At 44.7% G+C, this 18,927-nt stretch overlaps 1 protein-coding gene across 3 annotated transcripts in view; it reads right to left on the bottom strand.

The window, feature by feature from the left end:
* Positions 1-2,172: 2,172 nt before the first annotated feature.
* Positions 2,173-18,927, bottom strand: part of PKN1 (protein kinase N1) — a 78,981-nt gene continuing 62,226 nt past the window's right edge. For all 3 annotated transcript variants that reach the window (XM_044453632.1, XM_044453630.1, XM_044453631.1), the window contains exons 10-22: positions 17,982-18,057; positions 16,259-16,421; positions 15,523-15,619; positions 15,311-15,396; positions 14,189-14,267; positions 13,849-13,940; positions 12,889-13,065; positions 11,797-11,859; positions 11,129-11,205; positions 10,550-10,692; positions 10,120-10,227; positions 9,687-9,767; positions 2,173-7,022 (exon numbers count right to left, since the gene is read on the bottom strand). In XM_044453632.1, coding sequence (XP_044309567.1) covers positions 6,819-7,022; positions 9,687-9,767; positions 10,120-10,227; positions 10,550-10,692; positions 11,129-11,205; positions 11,797-11,859; positions 12,889-13,065; positions 13,849-13,940; positions 14,189-14,267; positions 15,311-15,396; positions 15,523-15,619; positions 16,259-16,421; positions 17,982-18,057 — 1,446 coding nt within the window. In that variant the 3' untranslated portion in view covers positions 2,173-6,818. The remainder of the gene's footprint in view (positions 7,023-9,686; positions 9,768-10,119; positions 10,228-10,549; positions 10,693-11,128; positions 11,206-11,796; positions 11,860-12,888; positions 13,066-13,848; positions 13,941-14,188; positions 14,268-15,310; positions 15,397-15,522; positions 15,620-16,258; positions 16,422-17,981; positions 18,058-18,927) is intronic.

Genomic DNA, 18,927 nt, shown 5'->3' with positions numbered 1-18,927 from the left:
AAAGAAAGGGATGCAGGGCCAGCGCTACCATTAACGGGAGTGGAGCGGCTGCCTCGGGCAACAGGTGCAGGCGGGGGCAGCCACTGCCATTCCCATTCTCTCTACTTGTTGCTGACCAGACGCATCGATCTGTCTGTCCGTCGGTCGGTCGGTCTGGCTGAGTCACCGGCAGCTTTCCCTGCCTCTTTGACAGAAGGCGGCCACGCTGAAAGAGCATAAACTTCTGCAGTGGCTGTTGCTCTTGAAAGGCCAGGAGACACGAAGCTACGAAAAAGAGCAGTGCTCGCTATTCTGCTGCAGCTCCTGAGCAGCAGCCTCGGGACCTGAGGCTTTGTTTGGTTTGGTTTTTTGTTTTAGTTTTTGCTGTCGCTGGACCGGAGCTAGCAAGGGCTTCAGGGCTTACCCAGGAAGTCTCGTCCATGGGCGAAAAGCAGTGCAAGGCTGTTGTTTTTAAGACGAGCACGGGAAGTGGGCGGGGCAAGGGCCCCGCCTGAAGGCAGGAAACAGGAACCCGCCGGGACTCTGCCTGCGGAGCCGGTCGGGCTCGAGCGCCAGTCCCCCCAAGTCGCTCGCTGCGCGGCGGAAGGCGATAAGAGCGCTGCGAGCTAGCCCGCTGCTGCTGCTGTTGCAGCAAGTGAGCACCAGAAATAGCGCAGGGAGTCGTGGCCTGTGATTGGCACTGGGGGGGGGGGGGGGGCTGGGCGTTTACGGAGGTTTTTTTTTTTAAATGTACGAAGGACCCTAAACTCTTCGCACCCCAAACTACTTGCTATTAGTACTTGTGCTGCTGCTCCTTGCTTGCAAAGGTGCGAGTGCTGCGTTCCCGGGAAGCCTTGCTGCAGCCCCGCTTGCGAACTTGTGGTAGAGCCCTCTTTTCCAAGGGGCTGGCCATGCTCGGAACTAAAAGGACTCTTAAAGGGGGTCAGCCGTGGGATGCTGTGCAGCATGCCCCTCCCCCGCCTCCCCCTGTTGCAAAGGTCGGGGGCAAGTTGATTTCGGTTCACTTGAAGCAGTAGCTGCCCCTCGCGATGGGCATTGAAGTGCTGCTCCACTCAGCAGCTGTGTTTTTTCGGTATGCCGCCTCAGTAGCCGCCATAACATTCGAGTGAACCAAGAATCAAATACATTCCGGCAGGTTTCCTTCATTCTGCTTTTCTAACACTGGTTTTCTTTAACTAGCAGATCAGTGCCTTTTAAGACCACCCGCTTGAAAAAAAAAGAGTTATAACAGGACGGATGACTGTGTTCATCAGTGGTACCTCTCGAGTGTATAGGACTACGGGCTCAAGGTTCCTTCTCCACCTCATCTCTCTTAAAAGTGACTTGGTATGGCTGTTTCAGCTGTGAACAACCGGGTCCTTTAACAGTGGTAATTGCTCCTTTATGAAACCACTGCAGGTGCCACTGCAATTCTGAGCCACTATGGATTTTGCCACAAGAAATTGCATTATTTTCTCTTGAGGAAGTACAGTTATATTAAACCAAAAAAAAAAAAAAAATCCAAGGAAACTTATTAGGCACACATTATTATTGATAGTGGCAGGAATATCCCACTGTATGCCATGCAATGTGGATATCACAGCAGGAAGGCTTAATAAGAGGCCAGAGTGCAGACTAAGACTAAATTATTAGGTACACATTAGGCATCAGCCTGTGCATGATGAATTCTTCCTGTCATTTTTAGCTGTGCAGAATAGAGTATGAGGTAGGTAGGCCAGATAGGAAACTGACCTGAAATCCTTTTTAAAAACAGCATGTTAAACATCAAAGTACAGTGCTGGGCAGAGGATGTCTGACTGAATCTGCCCCAGGAGCTAATACCAGTGTGGTGCAGCAGTTAGAGGGCAGGACTGGGACTCAGGAGATCCAGACCAGTCTGGATCCCACAATGGATCCAAGCCATGGAGCTCACTGGGTGCTTTTGAGCCAGTCTTTGACTCTCAACCTACCCTACCTCACTGCAGTTCTGAGAGTAAAGCAGGAGGATCATGTAACCCACCCTGGATTCTTGCAAGAAAAAAAAGGGAGAATAACTGTAAAGCAATAGGAATACACAAAGGCATTCTAGCCTTACTGTTGATGTTCAACCAGGTGTTGTCATTCAGGTGCTGACAGGTAGCTTCATCTTTGGAATAAGTAAGTACTGTAGCAGTAAAACCACAGAATCCAATGGGAAAAGGCAGGCGTGTAGCGGTTCATTATTATATCCAATAGAGCAAGGTCAACTTTCATGAGAAGCAATCCAAGCAATACAGAGAAGTCACCTACTTGTTAGTAGTTACCTACTCCAGCAACGTACACAGACTGAAGCATTTTTGTAGTACATGAAAAAGGCAGGATGAACACCTAATTTCACAACTTTTAAAAGTGAGGCTGCCCTGTGTTCCTTCTGAAAGCAAAGGCTGATGTTTATTTGAACATCTGTAGCTTTCCAGTGGCATGATGGGCCCAATATGCATTGAGGGCTTTTCCTTATAAGAAGGGACTCCAGGTTGTCTCAGAGTATCATCTACATGGCAGGATGAATGGCAGGAACAGGCTTGCTACACAACCTATAATCTCTTCTCTGAACTGGGAGTCATTGTAATGGTAAACCATAAATGTGGATAGAGTTGAGCACAGTAGAGTGCAGGATTTAATCAGAAGAAAATTAACCCCGAGAAATCATTTAATATTTAAGAACTCTGTTCACCCCTCAAACATCCCACCCCACCTGTACAGTAAGCAAAATGAGCGTTTTCATGCTGCATTCTCAGCCTAGTGCCCTAGGCCAGGATTAGGTGCTTTGGGACAAAATCAAGTGTCTAAACCAAGTTAGCTTGAGTTGTATGAACTGCGTACATTACAAAAAGTACACACGTGTTTCCTTAGTTACTTTGAGTAGGCAGAGAGCTATGCAGAGGACTGAACTTCAAGTTACAGAAAGCATTTGCTCCTACAGCTTCTGAGATTTCCACTAGCATATACACTCAATATGATTGGAACGTTCAAAAATTAGAAACTTGATTTTAGAAAAATAAAAGTTGAGACTTTCAAGTGCAGAATTCTATGTATCATATTGCAAACTTGCTAATGCAGTCCCAAAACAGAGATTGCTTACAAGGTTTCCTTGCTCTATAGCAAAATATACTATTTTTGTTTAATTGTAATGCACACATTCTGTCCATAATTCAAAGACCTTGTAGACTGGACATGGTATCCCATATCCAAATAGAACAACATGCTTTCTAATGGAGGTCCATGTTGGTTTCTTCTTCTCTGCCAGTTACTCAGGAAGCCAAGTGTTACTAAGAATGGGATCCTAGTGATCTTGATTCTAAATCTAAGGGAGGGTAGGAATAGTATGTAGGAGTCCTGCCTCTTGACTGAAAAATGACACTGCTCACCTGCCAAACTTTGTGTCAGATATCCTCCAAATATACCTTTGTTAAGATTAGGTAGACTTGTACTGTTACGTCTACAGTTTAAAACTCAGGGTTTATAGTAGAATAGTGAAGAATGTAGGCAACTTTTCATGGCCACAGTGTGGTTCTGGTCAGATAACAGAGGTAGTTACATTAAGAAAGGAAACGCAGCAGACAACACAATGATTCAAGTTTGTAGCATGATACTGCCTCCTAGCACAGAATCCAAACAGATACTAAGCTGGGGCATGCTCCTAGGAAAGACAGAAGAGGCAGTGTAAGCAGAGAAAGAGGCACAGAGAAAGTTAACAGTGTATCTGGTAACAGAAGCTCATGCTCCTTCCAGAGTTCAGGCTGAAACAGTGCAGCCTTGAATGTAAGCTCTCCATAATTTAGGATATACTAACACCCCCTTCCCACATATGAGGACAAAACCAGAAGTCCTGATTTTAAAGAAGTTTGCACTGCTATTTAAAGCAAGGAATAGACTGGGCCTTCAGCAAAGTGTAAAAAAGAAAGGACACCAACCATGAGAAGCAAAGATATACAAGGACCAAGGCAGAATTAAAAGAATCCCCAAGCTACTTAAACAAGTAATATATGCCTGAGTTCTGCTCCGGCCCTCAGATTTCCCTACATTCTCTCTCAGCAGACACTAAGCAGCAGAACCTTTCTTCCCTACGAAAAGCAAACAAATCCTCAGTCCTAGTCTTCCCAACTCCTTTGATACACACAAAAGCTAAGCTAAAATTCTTTCCACCTTTGTGGACTGAAATGGTTTCTTCAAAGTCAAATAGCTGCCAGCTTTTGTTTTTCAATCCTGAAACAGGATTGCTTGTGATTGGGGGGAAATGAGAGGTTGAAAAAGCTAGGAACACTTAACAAGAGATGCATCCTCTGAGAATCAATTGGAGGATGCTAGAGAACGTATCAGGAAGCACACTGTTCTGTATTAGCAACGAGGGCTTGTGCTCATATACAGTAAGGGGACAGTGGGCTCCTGCAGCCTCTTAGTCAAACTGGAGATGTTACCTTGATTTTAAGTGTGTGCATTCAAGGAGTAACTAATCTGAGTTCATTGATCTTAACAGTCCTTCCATACTCACAATCAAAGTGATACATGTTGGTTTATGGGTGAAGTTTCCAATTAACATTAGTAATTGAGTAAAGAACCATCTGATAGTAGTTATTCCAGATTAACTAATCATATATAAAAGGACATCACAGCAGTAGTAGGATATGAAGAACATAACTTCTTAGATGTAGCTCATAGCACTGGCATAGGTTGCCAGCATTTAAAAAAAAAGGTATTACCCTTCAGAGACGACCATCTCTGCTTAGTCCTGTTATCCCCACCTATGTATCTACACTTCAGAATCTCAGGTGGCACTTGTAGGAAGTGAACAAATAGTACCCAGGACAGGTTAAGAGAAACAGGACTTCTCCCAACAGGCATTGCAGAAAAGTGACAGTAATTTTGCAGTATGTGGAAGGATGTAGAAGTAGGCTAAAGGGGGATGCTTCAGCAAGAACTAGCTGTTTGGGAAGATTATGCCTGTCTGCACATTTAAGGCAATTATGCTGGGGCCAAACTGGTGCTTACACCAGAGAAGACTATTCACAAACTGTTTCCCATAGTTGCATTGCCTCTTTCACAGTGAATTCTTGAGCTCTCAAGTCACTGGACAAAGACAGCGAGGATGAGGATTGTGCAAGCATTGAAAAACAGGGCAGGGAAGATGCGGGGGGGGGGGGGAGTCACACAAACCAAACCAGGAGAGGTGCGTGGGCATGGAGGGTGCATGGATGAAGCATTTATTGTGCAATCGCCCTGAATTCACAGGGGATACAAGATGTTTTTTCACTGACAACCCTCCTGTATTTTCTCAATGCTTCATCCACCGTTTTTCTTACAACTGCAAATCCATTAAGGAGGGAAAGACAGAACAGCTGTACAATGTCTTCATACTGGTAGTACTAGGAGCTTCCAACTTGGAAGCACCCAGAGTGAGTCTGAGCAACTCCTCTCCCTACGTTTGAGATATGCCTTTTGCATGGTGATGGACTTCTGAGAGAGGGGGGTCATAGGATGGAAGCAGAACATAGGCTAGTTCATTTCAAAATGGTAGATCTGAACAAGTGAGATTGCTGAAGTCAGTCACTTCCTTGTACAGTAAACAAATTTGCCTATCTTGCAGTACTTGGTATTCATCAAGTGCCATTTTCTCAGAGAAGTTCAGCTCAGAGTATTCAATGTGCTTCTGATCATGCATGGTCAGCAAACCAAGGACTGAGAACTAGCTGCTGTGTGCTTATTTCAATACCATCGTTTGTGTGACTAGGGCTACCAACTAAGAAACCCTTTGTCAGGTGGCAGTAATCTATACATCGATGTTTGAGATTTTTTCCCCTGAAAACTTGTTATGATGTTCCCATCAAGACCTAAAACACTTTCTAGTTTCCAGGAAAGTTTGTTCTCAGTGTGGTTATAAATTTCCAAATAGCACTTTGGTGCTCAGGAGTAGGTAAAGGGCAGATTACATTTATCTAAAATCCCCCAGGAGCAATATAATAATGTGTATGCACAGTATCAATGTCCATTTTCCACCATTATGAACCTTGAGAGAATTCTTGGTGGGGAAAATGGTGAACTTTTTCCAAACACTTGTTTGGAAAGTGTGTAAACACAGAGCTGCTTTCAAATTGTGCCAAGGAGTTTGTCCATCAGTAATTTGAGTCCCTTGTATGTTCTGGAGACTTTTAGAGATAGATACAAGACTGTGGTGCTTAGAAGGACAGGAAGCGTTTCCCTTCTGGGTAAAGTGTTTGAAACAATGAGTTTCAATCAGATTGGCAAGCCATTTCTTTGCAACATTGTTTGTAAAAAGAAATATTTCACAAGCATATGCTAGGGCAGAGAAAGGCCCTTTGGTTTCAAGTGGTTCCAACACTGATGTTTTTCTTTCTAGCAGTGGAGAATTAGTTTTGCTTGCTTCAGTAGAAAGTTTGGGAATCGGTGGAGAAAAAGGTGCTATCATGGAGACTCACCTGCTCGTGTTTCAAAAGTGCCTGTTATACTGGGCTGACTTTCTCTTACTTGCTCACTCACTCTCACACTCTCTCTCTCTCTGCCCCTCCCTTGGAACTAGAAAGTGTCCCAAGTTTCTGCTTGAATGATACTGTGTCCTGCGGGGTGCAGAAGTATTTCCGGGACAGTCCCTGTCTAATCCCAGAGCTGGCATATGTTGGTGGACATTACTCTACCCCATGAGTTTGGCAGTGTGGCTGGGCTTTCCCAGTCCCACTCCTGGAGCTAGCAGGCAGGGCTAGTAAGCATCTGAGTCTCTGGTGGAGCAGAGCCCTGCCCTATGCAGCTGGCGGTGTTAGGGGGATCTCACTGCCCCCACTCCAGAGCTAGCAGGCATTGGAAACATAGTCAAAATCCTTGAAGGAGTCTTGCTCCTTTTGTGTGAGGGGTCGTGATTCACGGGGCGGAGTCAGCATGGCTGCTTCAGCTGTGAACTCCTCATCGAAGTTGCTGATATCTTCACGGCCCTTAATAACTGGCACGAATGGTGGCTTGATCTTACGAGTCAACAGGGCTTCCCAGTCAATGCTCTGTAGAGACAGAGAGATGAAAACTCAGTAAGAACTGTAAAATCACAATGAGTTCTTTACTTCAACCTGCAAGAGAAGCTACAGGGTGCTGTAATGATGTAGCGGACATTGGACTAAGAGCAGCGGAATAAACCAGCAGGCTTGGGGCAAGGGATTTTCTCCTTACAACCTGCAAATTGCTGTAGCTCTCCATCACTCACCACTGGGAGATGCTGCTGTGCATAAAGAAACAGGAAAACTCACTTGTTAAAGACAATTTTTAGTTACAAGAATTCTGCTAGCCAACAGTACTTACCTTCTATATAGCATGCATTTGAGGAACTGTTTCATATACTAAAATAATGTCTCAATAATCTATACAGCTCTAATGTGATTAAAAACTTGTATCCAGACTTAGGGAAAGATAAAGTCATCCCTAACACAAGGAAGTTTTAAAGCTGCCACAAGACTTATTATGGCCTAAGCTTCTGTGGAGTAAAGTCCACTTCATCAGCTGCATGAAGACAGACTCTAGTTCAGTGACGGGAAATGCTGAGCACACAGAGCTCCCCAATCTGGCTTTTCCTTCTTGACATAACCCCCTTCAGAAAATACAGTCCTCCTTTTGATTTTTCCCCTCTTCCCTCAGTTGTTCCTATCAATTTTCAGACTACTGGAGCACTTAAATTGTGGCAGCTTCTGACCCTCCTCTGATTCTTTCCTCAGTTTCGGAGCACTCCAGAAATGATTGGGATTCTCTGGGGCTCTTCAGTCTTTTCTGTCCCTCTTCCCTTTCAGCCATCTCCAGTGTGGCGATCTTGGAGCGACTTTCAGTCTCCTCGGCAGTTTGTATTCTCAGATAGGCAATTCCATCAGACTATGGAGTTTAACTCCTTACTGCCTATAAATCTTTCCTGGTCACTTCTGAGTCAACATGTGTAAGTTTGCTTTTTAGAATAGTCTTTGAAAGTGCTACTTTTGCTAAAGTAACTGCAAGGCCCAAATACTGCTATCCCTTTATATAATATTTGAAGCAAAGTTAATGTTCCCACAGATAGCAAGGTGCAACACAGTTCATTTTCCAGCTTTTCGGGAACAGGGTCAGTGGCAGAATATACAATACATGATGTACAAACTTGCTTGATAAAATTCAGTGAGTGATACAAAGACCTAATAGCATTGGAAAGTGACTACTTTGCCACACTTTCCAAGGCTGAAGTAGGTGAGGCACCAGCCTTTCAATACTAATTGTTACCCTTAGCTTTTAAACCTGACATTTTCTTGTTAGGCATTATACCAGAAAATATTAGCAAACAAGAAATGTATTTGATGCTACATTTAATCACAGCAGCGAGGATTACACTTGCTCAATACTGGAAGAGTGAGAAACTACCCACGGAGGAACTGATTTTAAAAAAGATTCTGGACTGTGCAGAAATGGACAGATTGACTCTATTACTGAAGGAGAAAGAAGATACTGACTTCTGTCAAACTTGGGACCTTTTTTATGATTGGCTGGAGAAATGGGACTTGGCTTAGATTTAAAGATTTTTTAAATTTTTATAAATCAATTTGAATATGATTATAGAATGTTAAAAAGATATGTTATAGGGGGCTGACCCCGTACATCCGATGTATTTGATGATTGATGTTTTTTAGTTTTTAGTTTAAAACCTTAATAAAAATCTCTATTAAAAAAATACTAATTGTTGAAACTGCAGAACATCAGTGCAGGCAAAGTGCAATCTGACTATTCCAGAGTCCTACAGACTATGTGTAAGTAATGCAGCCCAGCACTGTGGAGACATGCACTTAATACAGCATCCCTGCTTGGAATGACCTGCTGCTGCGAGCGATTCTTCTCAAAGCTAACTTTTTGCCAAGGAACCACCTTTCTGTCAGATTGACAGCTGATAATTTTGAAAGACTGCTGCAAGTGGCAGTATCATCAATTCAAGAGAATATCCCAAAACTCACAAAAGAAAAGGGACTACAGCCATCACAGCAGAGAACACAGCAAAATAGGTGCAAAGGGGTGGCTGAAGGAGAGGTGGGGCAGACCATTACCTTGCACTTAAAATGGGTAAGAATGCGCTTTAGCTGGGCCATCATCTTTGGTCCCCCTGCTCTGGCACTTCAACCCCACCCACCACTGGAAGGCAGCCCCTGAGAACTTTCCTGAGTTGAAATTCAGCCTTCATCCTGAAAAGCTTACTCATCTCTGTGCTAATACATGAAAGTGTATGTCATAATATAATTAGTCATCTTCAGAGGTGGTGAACGTAAGAACAGGGGCGAACGTAGGAATGTAAGAAAAGCCGTGTCGGGTCAGACCGAATGCCCATCCAGTCTACCACTCTGCACACACGGCGGCAAAGCAGCATCGCACAGGATCCCTCAAGCAGGACACCCTCTTGCTCAAACCTCCTCAGCAACTGGTATATGCAGGCATGCCACTAGATGCCTTTGGGAAAAGCGGTCACGACATAACCTTTTCCCTGATGATGCTGGTAAGGGGCTACAGAATAGCCCCAGTGAAAGGTAGACCACTGTGTGTGTGTTTAGCTATCAGGATATTGTGTAGGGCTTTCTCAGTGTATCCTGAAGGGAAAAAATAGAGATAAACAAGTAAAGTAGGCAAGAAAAGTAGAGCCACAGAAAAAGTAGAGACAGACTCATACTAACCCTGAAGAATGGCTGCTTCTTCACGTCTTCTGCATCACGCTCACTGGAGCCCAGGCGCCGTTCTGGGTTCCGCCGCAACAGCTGAGTGGGAAAAAAAAAACATATTGGGATGTCACAGGGGGAAGCACAGTTACCCAACCTCTACCCACAATCTCCTCTTCCAATCCAGGAGGAGCTGTGTGTGTATGTACGGGAGGAATAGCATCCTAGGTAGCTCTTATGGATTTCTTATATCACTCAGGGATCACTTCTACAAGTCCTTTTCACCAAAGACTTACACAGAATGTTATACCCTCAAGTCAAGACTCTGAACTCATTTCCCTCAGGTTACACTGCCCTAGTATAAATCCTTTCTCACAGGTTGGCTCCGAACCATAATCTGCTTGTATAAACTATCGACCTCCAGGTCAGACAAAGAAGCACATAGACTCACCCGGCGCATGATGCCAATGGCCTCTGTGGAAAGGAAACGTGGGTAGCGCACCTCATCATTGACAATACTGTCGAATACCTCCTCTTCATCATCTCCAGGGAATGGTGACTACAAGATCAATTGAGGTAGGGTCAGCAGGAAGGGTCTATTATTTTAGCTGGTCCTCTCAATCTCCTTCAGAATAAATTCCATGCATGCTCACTCCTATCTATATTAGTCCCTGCAGAAAGACTCAATACCCAGGTGTTTCTCACAACTTGCTATATCAACCTCCCCACAAAACAGTCCTATTCAAATCATTATATACATCTCTTCAATCTGTGAAGACCAAGTCTTGTTTAATATCCCTTGATGTGTTCAAGTTCTGCTAGCTTCAAACTTTCTTACACGCATTCACTCAGTTTTCCATGGCCATGCAGGTGGAACTCACCTCCCCAACAAGCATCTCGTAGATAAGTACACCTAAGCCCCACCAGTCAACTGCTCTTGTGTATGATGTGTCTGTCAGCACCTCAGGAGCCAGAAACTCTGGTGTCCCACAGAATGTGCTGGTGCGGTCAGCATAGCCCATTCCTGGCAGGACAGAGGAAACGTATTACCATAAAAGTCCTTCATCTACACTCTTCTGTAAAGTGCCCAGAGCCAGCCTCTAGAAATATTTGGGCTAAGGTGTAAGCAAAGAAATGGAAGAGGGACGTTCTCCCTTATTACTCATTGCTAATGTTAATGCCCCTGTGCACTAGACAGTGCTACTGGATTTCATCCAAAGTGAGCTGGGCAAGACATCCTGGCAAAATAGATGCCCCCTTATTTCTCACTTGACAGATCATTCCACCCTCAGGCCCTTGTTTTCATGGAACAGCTGCAAATCAGTTTAGCACTAACCAGGAAAGTTTTGTGATACCAGTTCTGCAAGTGTATTTCACAATACATTAGTATTGTGTTAGCATTTTGATACAGAGGATCCTATGCATTCTATAGAAGGATTCATCCCACCCCAAACAACTACCTTCCTTGCAGAGGCCAAAGTCTGCAATCTTCACAAAACCCTCTGTGTCCAGTAATAAGTTATCCAGCTTCAGATCCCTGCAAAATAAAAGACATTTAGGTAGAAAGAGCCATAATTGGCAGAAACCCGTGGATACAAAAGAAGGGCTACAGAGTTACTGAAGCATCAGTGTAATATGAGAATCCTGCATTATAGTTTATACTCTCAGTGGCAGGGTATAGACACCAACATCCTAGAGAAGAGAGATAAGGGATACAACACTCTCCCTGCTCACCCACTACTCTCGTGAAATGGAAAAGAGGTACTGCAATAAGGTAACGGGGCTGCTGGGGATGCTGCCAGCAATGACCTGCCTCCCACTTTACAGCAGAACCCATGATTCGCCCCTTGCTAGTTTGTGTAGAGTAATGTGTGATACCACTGGGTTGTTTAGAGGCTGAACCACCCAGGAGTTAACCCAAGAACAAAAGTTCAGGTCTGCACATCATGCTGCAGTCTACAAAGGTGATGATCATGGATTGTGTGCTGCAGCAAAGAGGCAACCCTTTTGTTTTTAAGCCAATGGGTTGATGGTGCATATCAGTATGAAGCAGGTCAATATGAAAGAGTGTGGAAAAGGCTGTGGACACGGAATTAACTAGGAAGCTGGCCCTCATGGCCTTACTTACCTGTATACAATTTTGTGGTCATGAAGAAATTGCAGCCCCAGAACAACACAAGCCGCATAAAATCTGCAGGGGGAAAATCATCATCATCATCATCCTCATCACCACCTCCACTACTATACTGCCCAATAGCAGAAGCTCTCTGGGCAGTTCTTAACAACAGATAAAATACAATGTTGATACAATAAACATTAAATAACAAAAAATACAAAAATACAGCACAAAATTTAAAAGTTAAATTGAAAACTGTTTTTTAAAAGGTGCAATAGCTTACTCAGATTAAGTCACAGGACCCGTTAAGCAGTTGATGTAACATTGCAATTAAATATAAAACTAATTAGATGCCCTGTCATAGTCTTAACTCAGTGCCAAAAAGATACTGAAGTTTGTGCCAGATAGGACTCAGCAGGGAGCCTGTTCCATAATGTGTGCACATGAATGGGCATGCGTGTGTGTGTGCGCACGCCACTGAAAAAGGCCCACCTTCTTGTTGCTACCAGTCAAGCTTCCCTCAGAGGTGACAATGGGAGGCAGGCCCCAGTTCTTGATTAGCTTATACAGGTAGATCATGGTTCAGAGAGATGTTATGTCAGGTATTGTCACCCCAAGCAGTGTAGGCCTTTATAGGTTAAAACCTATTGAGCTTGGAAGCGTATAGGCAGCTAACACAAGCAAGCCAGAATTGGTATTATGTGTTCAGACCCTTTGGTCCACGTTATTAATCTGACTGCTGCATTTTGCACAAGCCACAGCTTCTGAACAGTCTTCAAGGGCAGCCCCACATACGTGCATTGCTGTAATCTAGTTTAGAGATTACCAGGACATAGACGACAGAAATCAGGCTATCCCTATGCAAATAGCAGTGTAGCTGGGCCACCAACTGAACAGATGAACCCACTCCTTCAAGGGGAGTGTGACCACACCCAGAACAGGTTGATTTGCTCCATCCGGTCAGAAGAATCATGCACTAGCAGCATCTCAGTCTTGTCTGGACCTGAATCTACAGTGGGACCAGTCAAGATTGAGATGTTAGAGGATTCCTAACATGGTTTCATTTTGTAATGCGTGCCTCCCTCTCCCCGACCCAGCACTTACGTGGCACGTGGTTCTGTGAATACATCCATGTGGATGTGCATCATGAGGTCTCCACCTGCTGTGTACTCCATGACAAAACAGACATGCTGGGGTGTCTGGAAGCAGGCAAAGAGGTTCACTAGGAAGGGGTGCCGTGCATGAGTCACAATCTCAAAGATCCGTTTTTCACACATCAGGCTGGTAGAAAGGGAGGAAGATCATGTCAAGATGGGCAACAACCATATGCTGGCTGACACCCAGTCATTTTTACCACCATCTTTGCAACTGCATTTGTGTACACCCATACAAATGTGAGTCTGTGTGCATGTGTGTCCTTGCATGCACGTGTGCGTGTACACATACACCCAAGGGAAGAGCATCCACAAATCCAGGTGAGGGTAAGAAAGCCACCTCACTGAGATGAGACTGAGTGTACAAACAAACACTTGCGTGCAGGTGCCAGTCTCTTGCCAATCAATGTGCTTGCATTTCCACCCTCACGTGCGTACACGAGAGGTGGCTTTGTGTTAGAGGAAGCTGGGTGGATGCTTGGATCTGGGCACAAGATGGATCCAGCTTTTTCTGCTGGAGTGAACAGAGGACCTGGTGCAATAGGGGAGCAGAGCTGAGGGGAACCTGTGAGGGGATGGGTGGGCATGAGAGGTGAGAGTAGCTTTGGAGCCACTGCACAACCAGCTGGAACCTCTTCCTCCTCCCCTTTGGAGCCCCATAAGTGCAGTGCTAATTATGAATGCTAACCTGCTTGTGCTTTTTCATCCCCTCTGTACCCCTTTGCATATACACTCTCATGCTCTCTTTCTAGCAAGACAACAGAAGCAGAACACAGCACAATAAGGGTTCTTATCACCCACCAGCACTACTGCAGCATCAGAAAGATAAAGATCAAAGAAGGGGATGCAGTGGCTAATGCCCTTGTCCATGTGGCTTTGTGACTTTCCCTGGCTGCTAAGACAGACTCACCTCTCCACCTCATCCCTTGCAACGATGTCCCCCTTCTTCAAGGCTTTAATAGCAAATAGTTCCCCTGTTCGGTGTAACTCAGACAATAGCACCTATGCCAGTGAGACAGGTAGCATAAATCAGTGATCAGAGCCAGCAGGCAAGAATCCTGAAGAGGCAAACTAAGACATCAAAACAGGCTCAAGTAAAAGAGACTAGAAGCCAAGACTACTGGTTTCTATCCCCGCTTCTGCTACAGGTGGATATTCTTGAGTCTGACAAGAAAAGGAGAGCCAGGTGTACGTCTTGATAATGGTCTTAGACAGAATTACTTGACCTCCCATGGGCATGTTATACTTACTTTGCCAAAGTGACCACGGCCCAGCACAGCTACAAAACGAAAATCATCCATACTGAGAGGTGTTTTTCTCAAGTGGCTGCTGCAAGATAAAAGGGCAAATCTAAATGGCAACTCCACACAGACAGAGCATGGGGTCATCAAGGAAGGATAATGAGTTGTAATAATCAACGTCAGGCATTCCTTTGTTGCTCTTTGTCCAAGTATGACTAATCTAGTGGGAAAATAGGTTCCTAACATAGTTCCTTCAAAGATGTATTGAAACTGGCTGAAAAGACCTTAACATTTGTCAAGAAGATGACTAAAATAAGGTTCTTTTGAGCAAGCACATGGATGAAAAGGCCTCTTTGAGGTGGGTGCAGAGGATTTAATTGGTTCAAGCCTACCATCACTCACCCACAGAGTTATATCACCAAATGCAGGGCTGGTGTATGGCATGTAGAGAGAAAGCAAACATCTGATATCAAGGCTTTTCCCCATACTTTGCCCTGCGGTGTAATAGGTTCAACTCCCATAAGTCCTGCTTCCAAGCTGAACCTAGCACAGTCTGGCATTCCAGAAGATGATGGGAGTTAAGCTACTTGTCAGTGGTATCAGATTGATATCCATTGAGTGCTTGCATCATTTGCCCGTCCACATTCAACACAGCACTCTAATAAACATTATTTTCAAGCAACAATCTTTTGTATATATTAATGAAGCAATTCCTAGAGAGAAGAGTACAGAAATTTGGATCCAGCCACAACTGCATCTGTTGCAGTGTTAAATAAAAATGGAGAGGATAAAATAGGGAAAAGGAAGATCATGTAAGCCACTCTGAGTTCCTCGCAAGAGCAAAAAAGTGGGATATGAGAGAGAGGGAGAGGGAACAGTTTTATTTAAAAGCCCTAAGATACTTGGCATTTAATTTGGAGACAACGCTATTCAGTGCCATTTCAAGGTCTGTGGGCATGAAATGCTGAGACAGGAGGGTTCTAGGCACAACATACCAAGTCAGTCACTCCAGGGGACAGGGTTAAAGGTGAGCCTTTCACACAGAAAGGAGATGTAATTAAAGTGGCCGAGCGACAAATCTCAATGGACCTGAATGCAAGAGCATTCGAAGGGCAGGTGCTTGTCCCCTACCTGTGAAAACTACCGTCAGATCCTCTGGCCTCACCTCCTGGGCCCAGCTCCACCTGGAAGGGAACTTCCTCCCCAGCTCGTGAGGACTGAAGAAACAGACATATGAACAAATCACAGGAGGCAGCAACTTCAGGTAACTCACTGCTGTTTATGACACAGGAGGCGAGGATTAGCTTCAAATCCAGGAAGGAGAAGAATGCAAAGACACTCACCAGCAAGACCTTCCCGGGGAGTTCATTGTCATCTTGGTCCACCTGTTCGATTTGTACTCGATCCCCTTCCAAGCTCAGCTTCTCAATGGCAATGTCCCTGGAGAGGGGAAAATGCCAATCTGGAGAATCCCAGACAAAATCATCAGGAGGGGGGATGGGGGCTCATCCTAATGAGAAGCTGGGACAAGCAGCACCAAGGTCTTTGTCCCCTAGAACAGGCAGGCCTCCCAACATCTCATCAGCAAGTGGCACTTTGCTGGCTAAAGCCTGAGCAAGGCCTGTACGGGGATGCCAAGCTGAAAGGCAAGAGCTTACTTAGGGGAAGGGCCATGGCTGCCTGGTCAGCAGGGCCCCGAGGAGAAATTGTCAAGGGACATGGGACCCTGCCCAGCTATGAGAGAGCTGTGAATTAAAGAATTCGAGAGTCTTATATCCTTATCTTCCATGGAAACAAGAGCACACAGGATGTCCAACCATTTTGACGAAAACTGGGGGCATTTTACTAAGGGCCTATGAACTTGAAGGAACTTGGGTGGGGCTTCTAGTGGCCAAAGAATGGGGTTATCAAAATGTTCCCCCTCAAAGAGAGTGTCCCCCACAAACTTGAGTTCCATAGACTCTGACAACAAAGGAAAAAAATGTAAAAAGAATGAAGTAAGCTTGGACTTTCTTCTTGCAGAAGCCATGATCATTACCCTGCAAAGGTATCTACACAGCAAGTATAGTGAACACCTACCCAGAGTTGAGACCATGCCTACTTTCTGAGCTAGACGTTGGAGGCATCTGTGTTGAGGGGCTGTAAGTGCCTGTGGTGTTGGCAGTGGGGATGATGCGGCGCAGGAGTCGTACCCATGTGGCAATATCAATGTCCATCTGACGGGCACGCAGAAAAGCCTTCCCTGAGAAGGAGACAGGCAGAGAAGCAGTCCTTTTGGATCAGATCAAGGTCTTATCCAGGGTATTTTCCTGGTATTTTCCATAGTAGCCTGACTCTGGGAAGCCCATAAGCACAAGCTGAAGACAAGGGCACTCCCACTGTTTCCCAGCAACTGGCATAGAGAAACACATTCTGCTTCGGATGCTGGAGGTAGCATGAAATCACTGGCAACTTTATCTGCAAGTAGTCTGTCTAATTTCCTTTGTGAGGCCATCACCAAACCCTATCGCAGCCAGTTCCATATGCTCTATATGAAGAAATACTTCCTTTTGCTTGTTATACACCTCCAGCTAATGAAGTTAATTGGATGACCTTGGGCTCTAGTACTACATCAACGAATCAAGAGGAGTTGCAAATTGACCTGCCTCTGCTAATGCAAATGTTTAACAATGCAGTCATGAAAAGCTTTTGTCCACAAGTATCTCAGATTAAAACAAAATCTCCCCACTCAGCGTACACATTTGTGCTCCAAATCCGAGAACGTAACTGTGTACATAAATGCAAGTTCTCCTGAAGAAATCAAATGCACCACACAAGATATCTGTGAGCTGACACAGCATAATGGCCAAGGGCATGAGCTGCAAAATCCCCAGTTCAAATTTTGCATCAGCCACAAACCTACTATATAGCCTTAGGCCAGCCACTTCCCTCTCATCTCTAGCCCTTGGCAATATGCAGGGGTGGGGAATCAACAGCCCTCCAGACACTGCGGGACTCAACTCTCAGTAGCTTAAGTCAGCAGGCCCAAATGGTAAGAACTTATATAAATAAATTAGATAGATAGATATAAATAAATAAATAATGGGACTTGAAATCCAACATCTGGGGAGCCTGAAGTTTGTACCCCACAATATGGGTTCACCTCTGTCCACTTTTACAGGTGAACTGTGGATTACTGAGATTACAAAGTAAGGCAATTTGAATACTTGAAATACCTATATATTGTTATATATATTGTTCACGTTGTTTCTGTAGCATTGTGCCAACTTATAGAAAAGAGTATTTAAATGCAGGATTATCAAGGAAGTTATTTAGGCTATAAGACTGAATTGCACGGAGGAAGCTGGTAGGTTCTACTGCCGATTCTGATTTATGACATGTTTTCTCACATGATCTGCCACATAACAGCCTTCTCTACCCTGCTGCCCTTCATGTGAGATGAATCACAATTCCTAGCATCCTGCTACCAGCGCAGGCAACCATCAGGAATTGTGGGAACACTTCTGGGGGGAACCAGGTTGGTGAAATCTGCTGTACAACTTTCACCCTTCTCATTATCTTTTCAACAAAAACATTGAGATTTTGTTGCTTTTCGCTGAATGTGGCACTGCAGTCTGAGCTGCAACACCACAATTCCAAGGCCAGTTTTCTCTCTCACAAGCTAACCTTTGTTGGCGGAACTGCATGATGTCATCAGTCCTTCAGAACTAAGCTTTCGGCAAGTACATGTGCAGGCCATGTGGAGATTCTACTCAGCCTTTCTGGCATTCCTACTTCTCAGTCTGCCACACCAATTCCTTACCTTGTTGCTTGGAGAAGATCTTCTTCTGCCGTTGGAGCTTGGGTATGCGCTCAATGACAGGGTTGAAAAAGGTGACCTGCAACAAGTGAGAACAGAAACCAGGCAAGGGTGTATTGCATATTGGCCAGCAACCGCTGCTGCAACAGTGCTGCAGAACAAAAGGCTGAGAGGGAGGTTATAAGGTAGACCCAGATACAGACTGCAACTTCTTGTAGAATGGGACTGAAGAAGTCTCCAGAGGGCAGGAAATGTGTGGCCCTTTATATGTTTTGATTTACAATTCCCATGATTCCTCTGATTTTTGCTAGCTAGGGCTGATGGGAGCTGAAGGCCCAAACCTCTGGTGAGCCTCAAGTTGTCCACCCCAATCTAGAAGAAGAAATTCTATTTCTAGCACCATACCACAGATTCCTCTTTGTCTGAGAGTACAGAGGGCTTCAGCTCATGTTTTGCCTGGCTTCCTAACAAGTAAGATACTTTCAGAAAACCAGACTTGCAAACCCAGACTCTAGATTAAGATCCTATAATCTCACTTTACTTAAACAATTCTGCCCAGCTATAAATAAATTTACTTACACAATTGCTAACACACATCAAAACAAACATATAGTCATATAAACCATCTGAATATTCCTAAGTACAGCATCATATAATAACAGCATGTTAAAACAAGCTTAAAAGCAAGGAGATAAAAAACACTGAACAACACTGAAAGATTAGCAAATTAAAGGTTTTAGCAGCACACCTCTTCTGAAGAGCTTAAGAAGAGCCTGCTGAATCAGACCCAAAGCTTACCATGTCCAGGACTCTGTTCACACAGTGGGCCAACCAGATGTCATGGGGGGGGGGGGGGCTCCCTGGACATGTTCCTCGCAACTGGCACTGAGAAACATGCCTCCTCCAATAGTGGACATAAGCTGTCAGGACCAGTAGCTATGAACACCCC

Source organism: Varanus komodoensis, unplaced genomic scaffold, assembly GCF_004798865.1.
Source record: "Varanus komodoensis strain SLA01 unplaced genomic scaffold, ASM479886v1 scaffold7_1, whole genome shotgun sequence".
Taxonomy (NCBI): domain Eukaryota; kingdom Metazoa; phylum Chordata; class Lepidosauria; order Squamata; family Varanidae; genus Varanus; species Varanus komodoensis.
The sequence above is the reverse complement of the archived record's forward strand: the minus strand, read 5'-3'. Positions and strand labels throughout refer to the sequence as shown.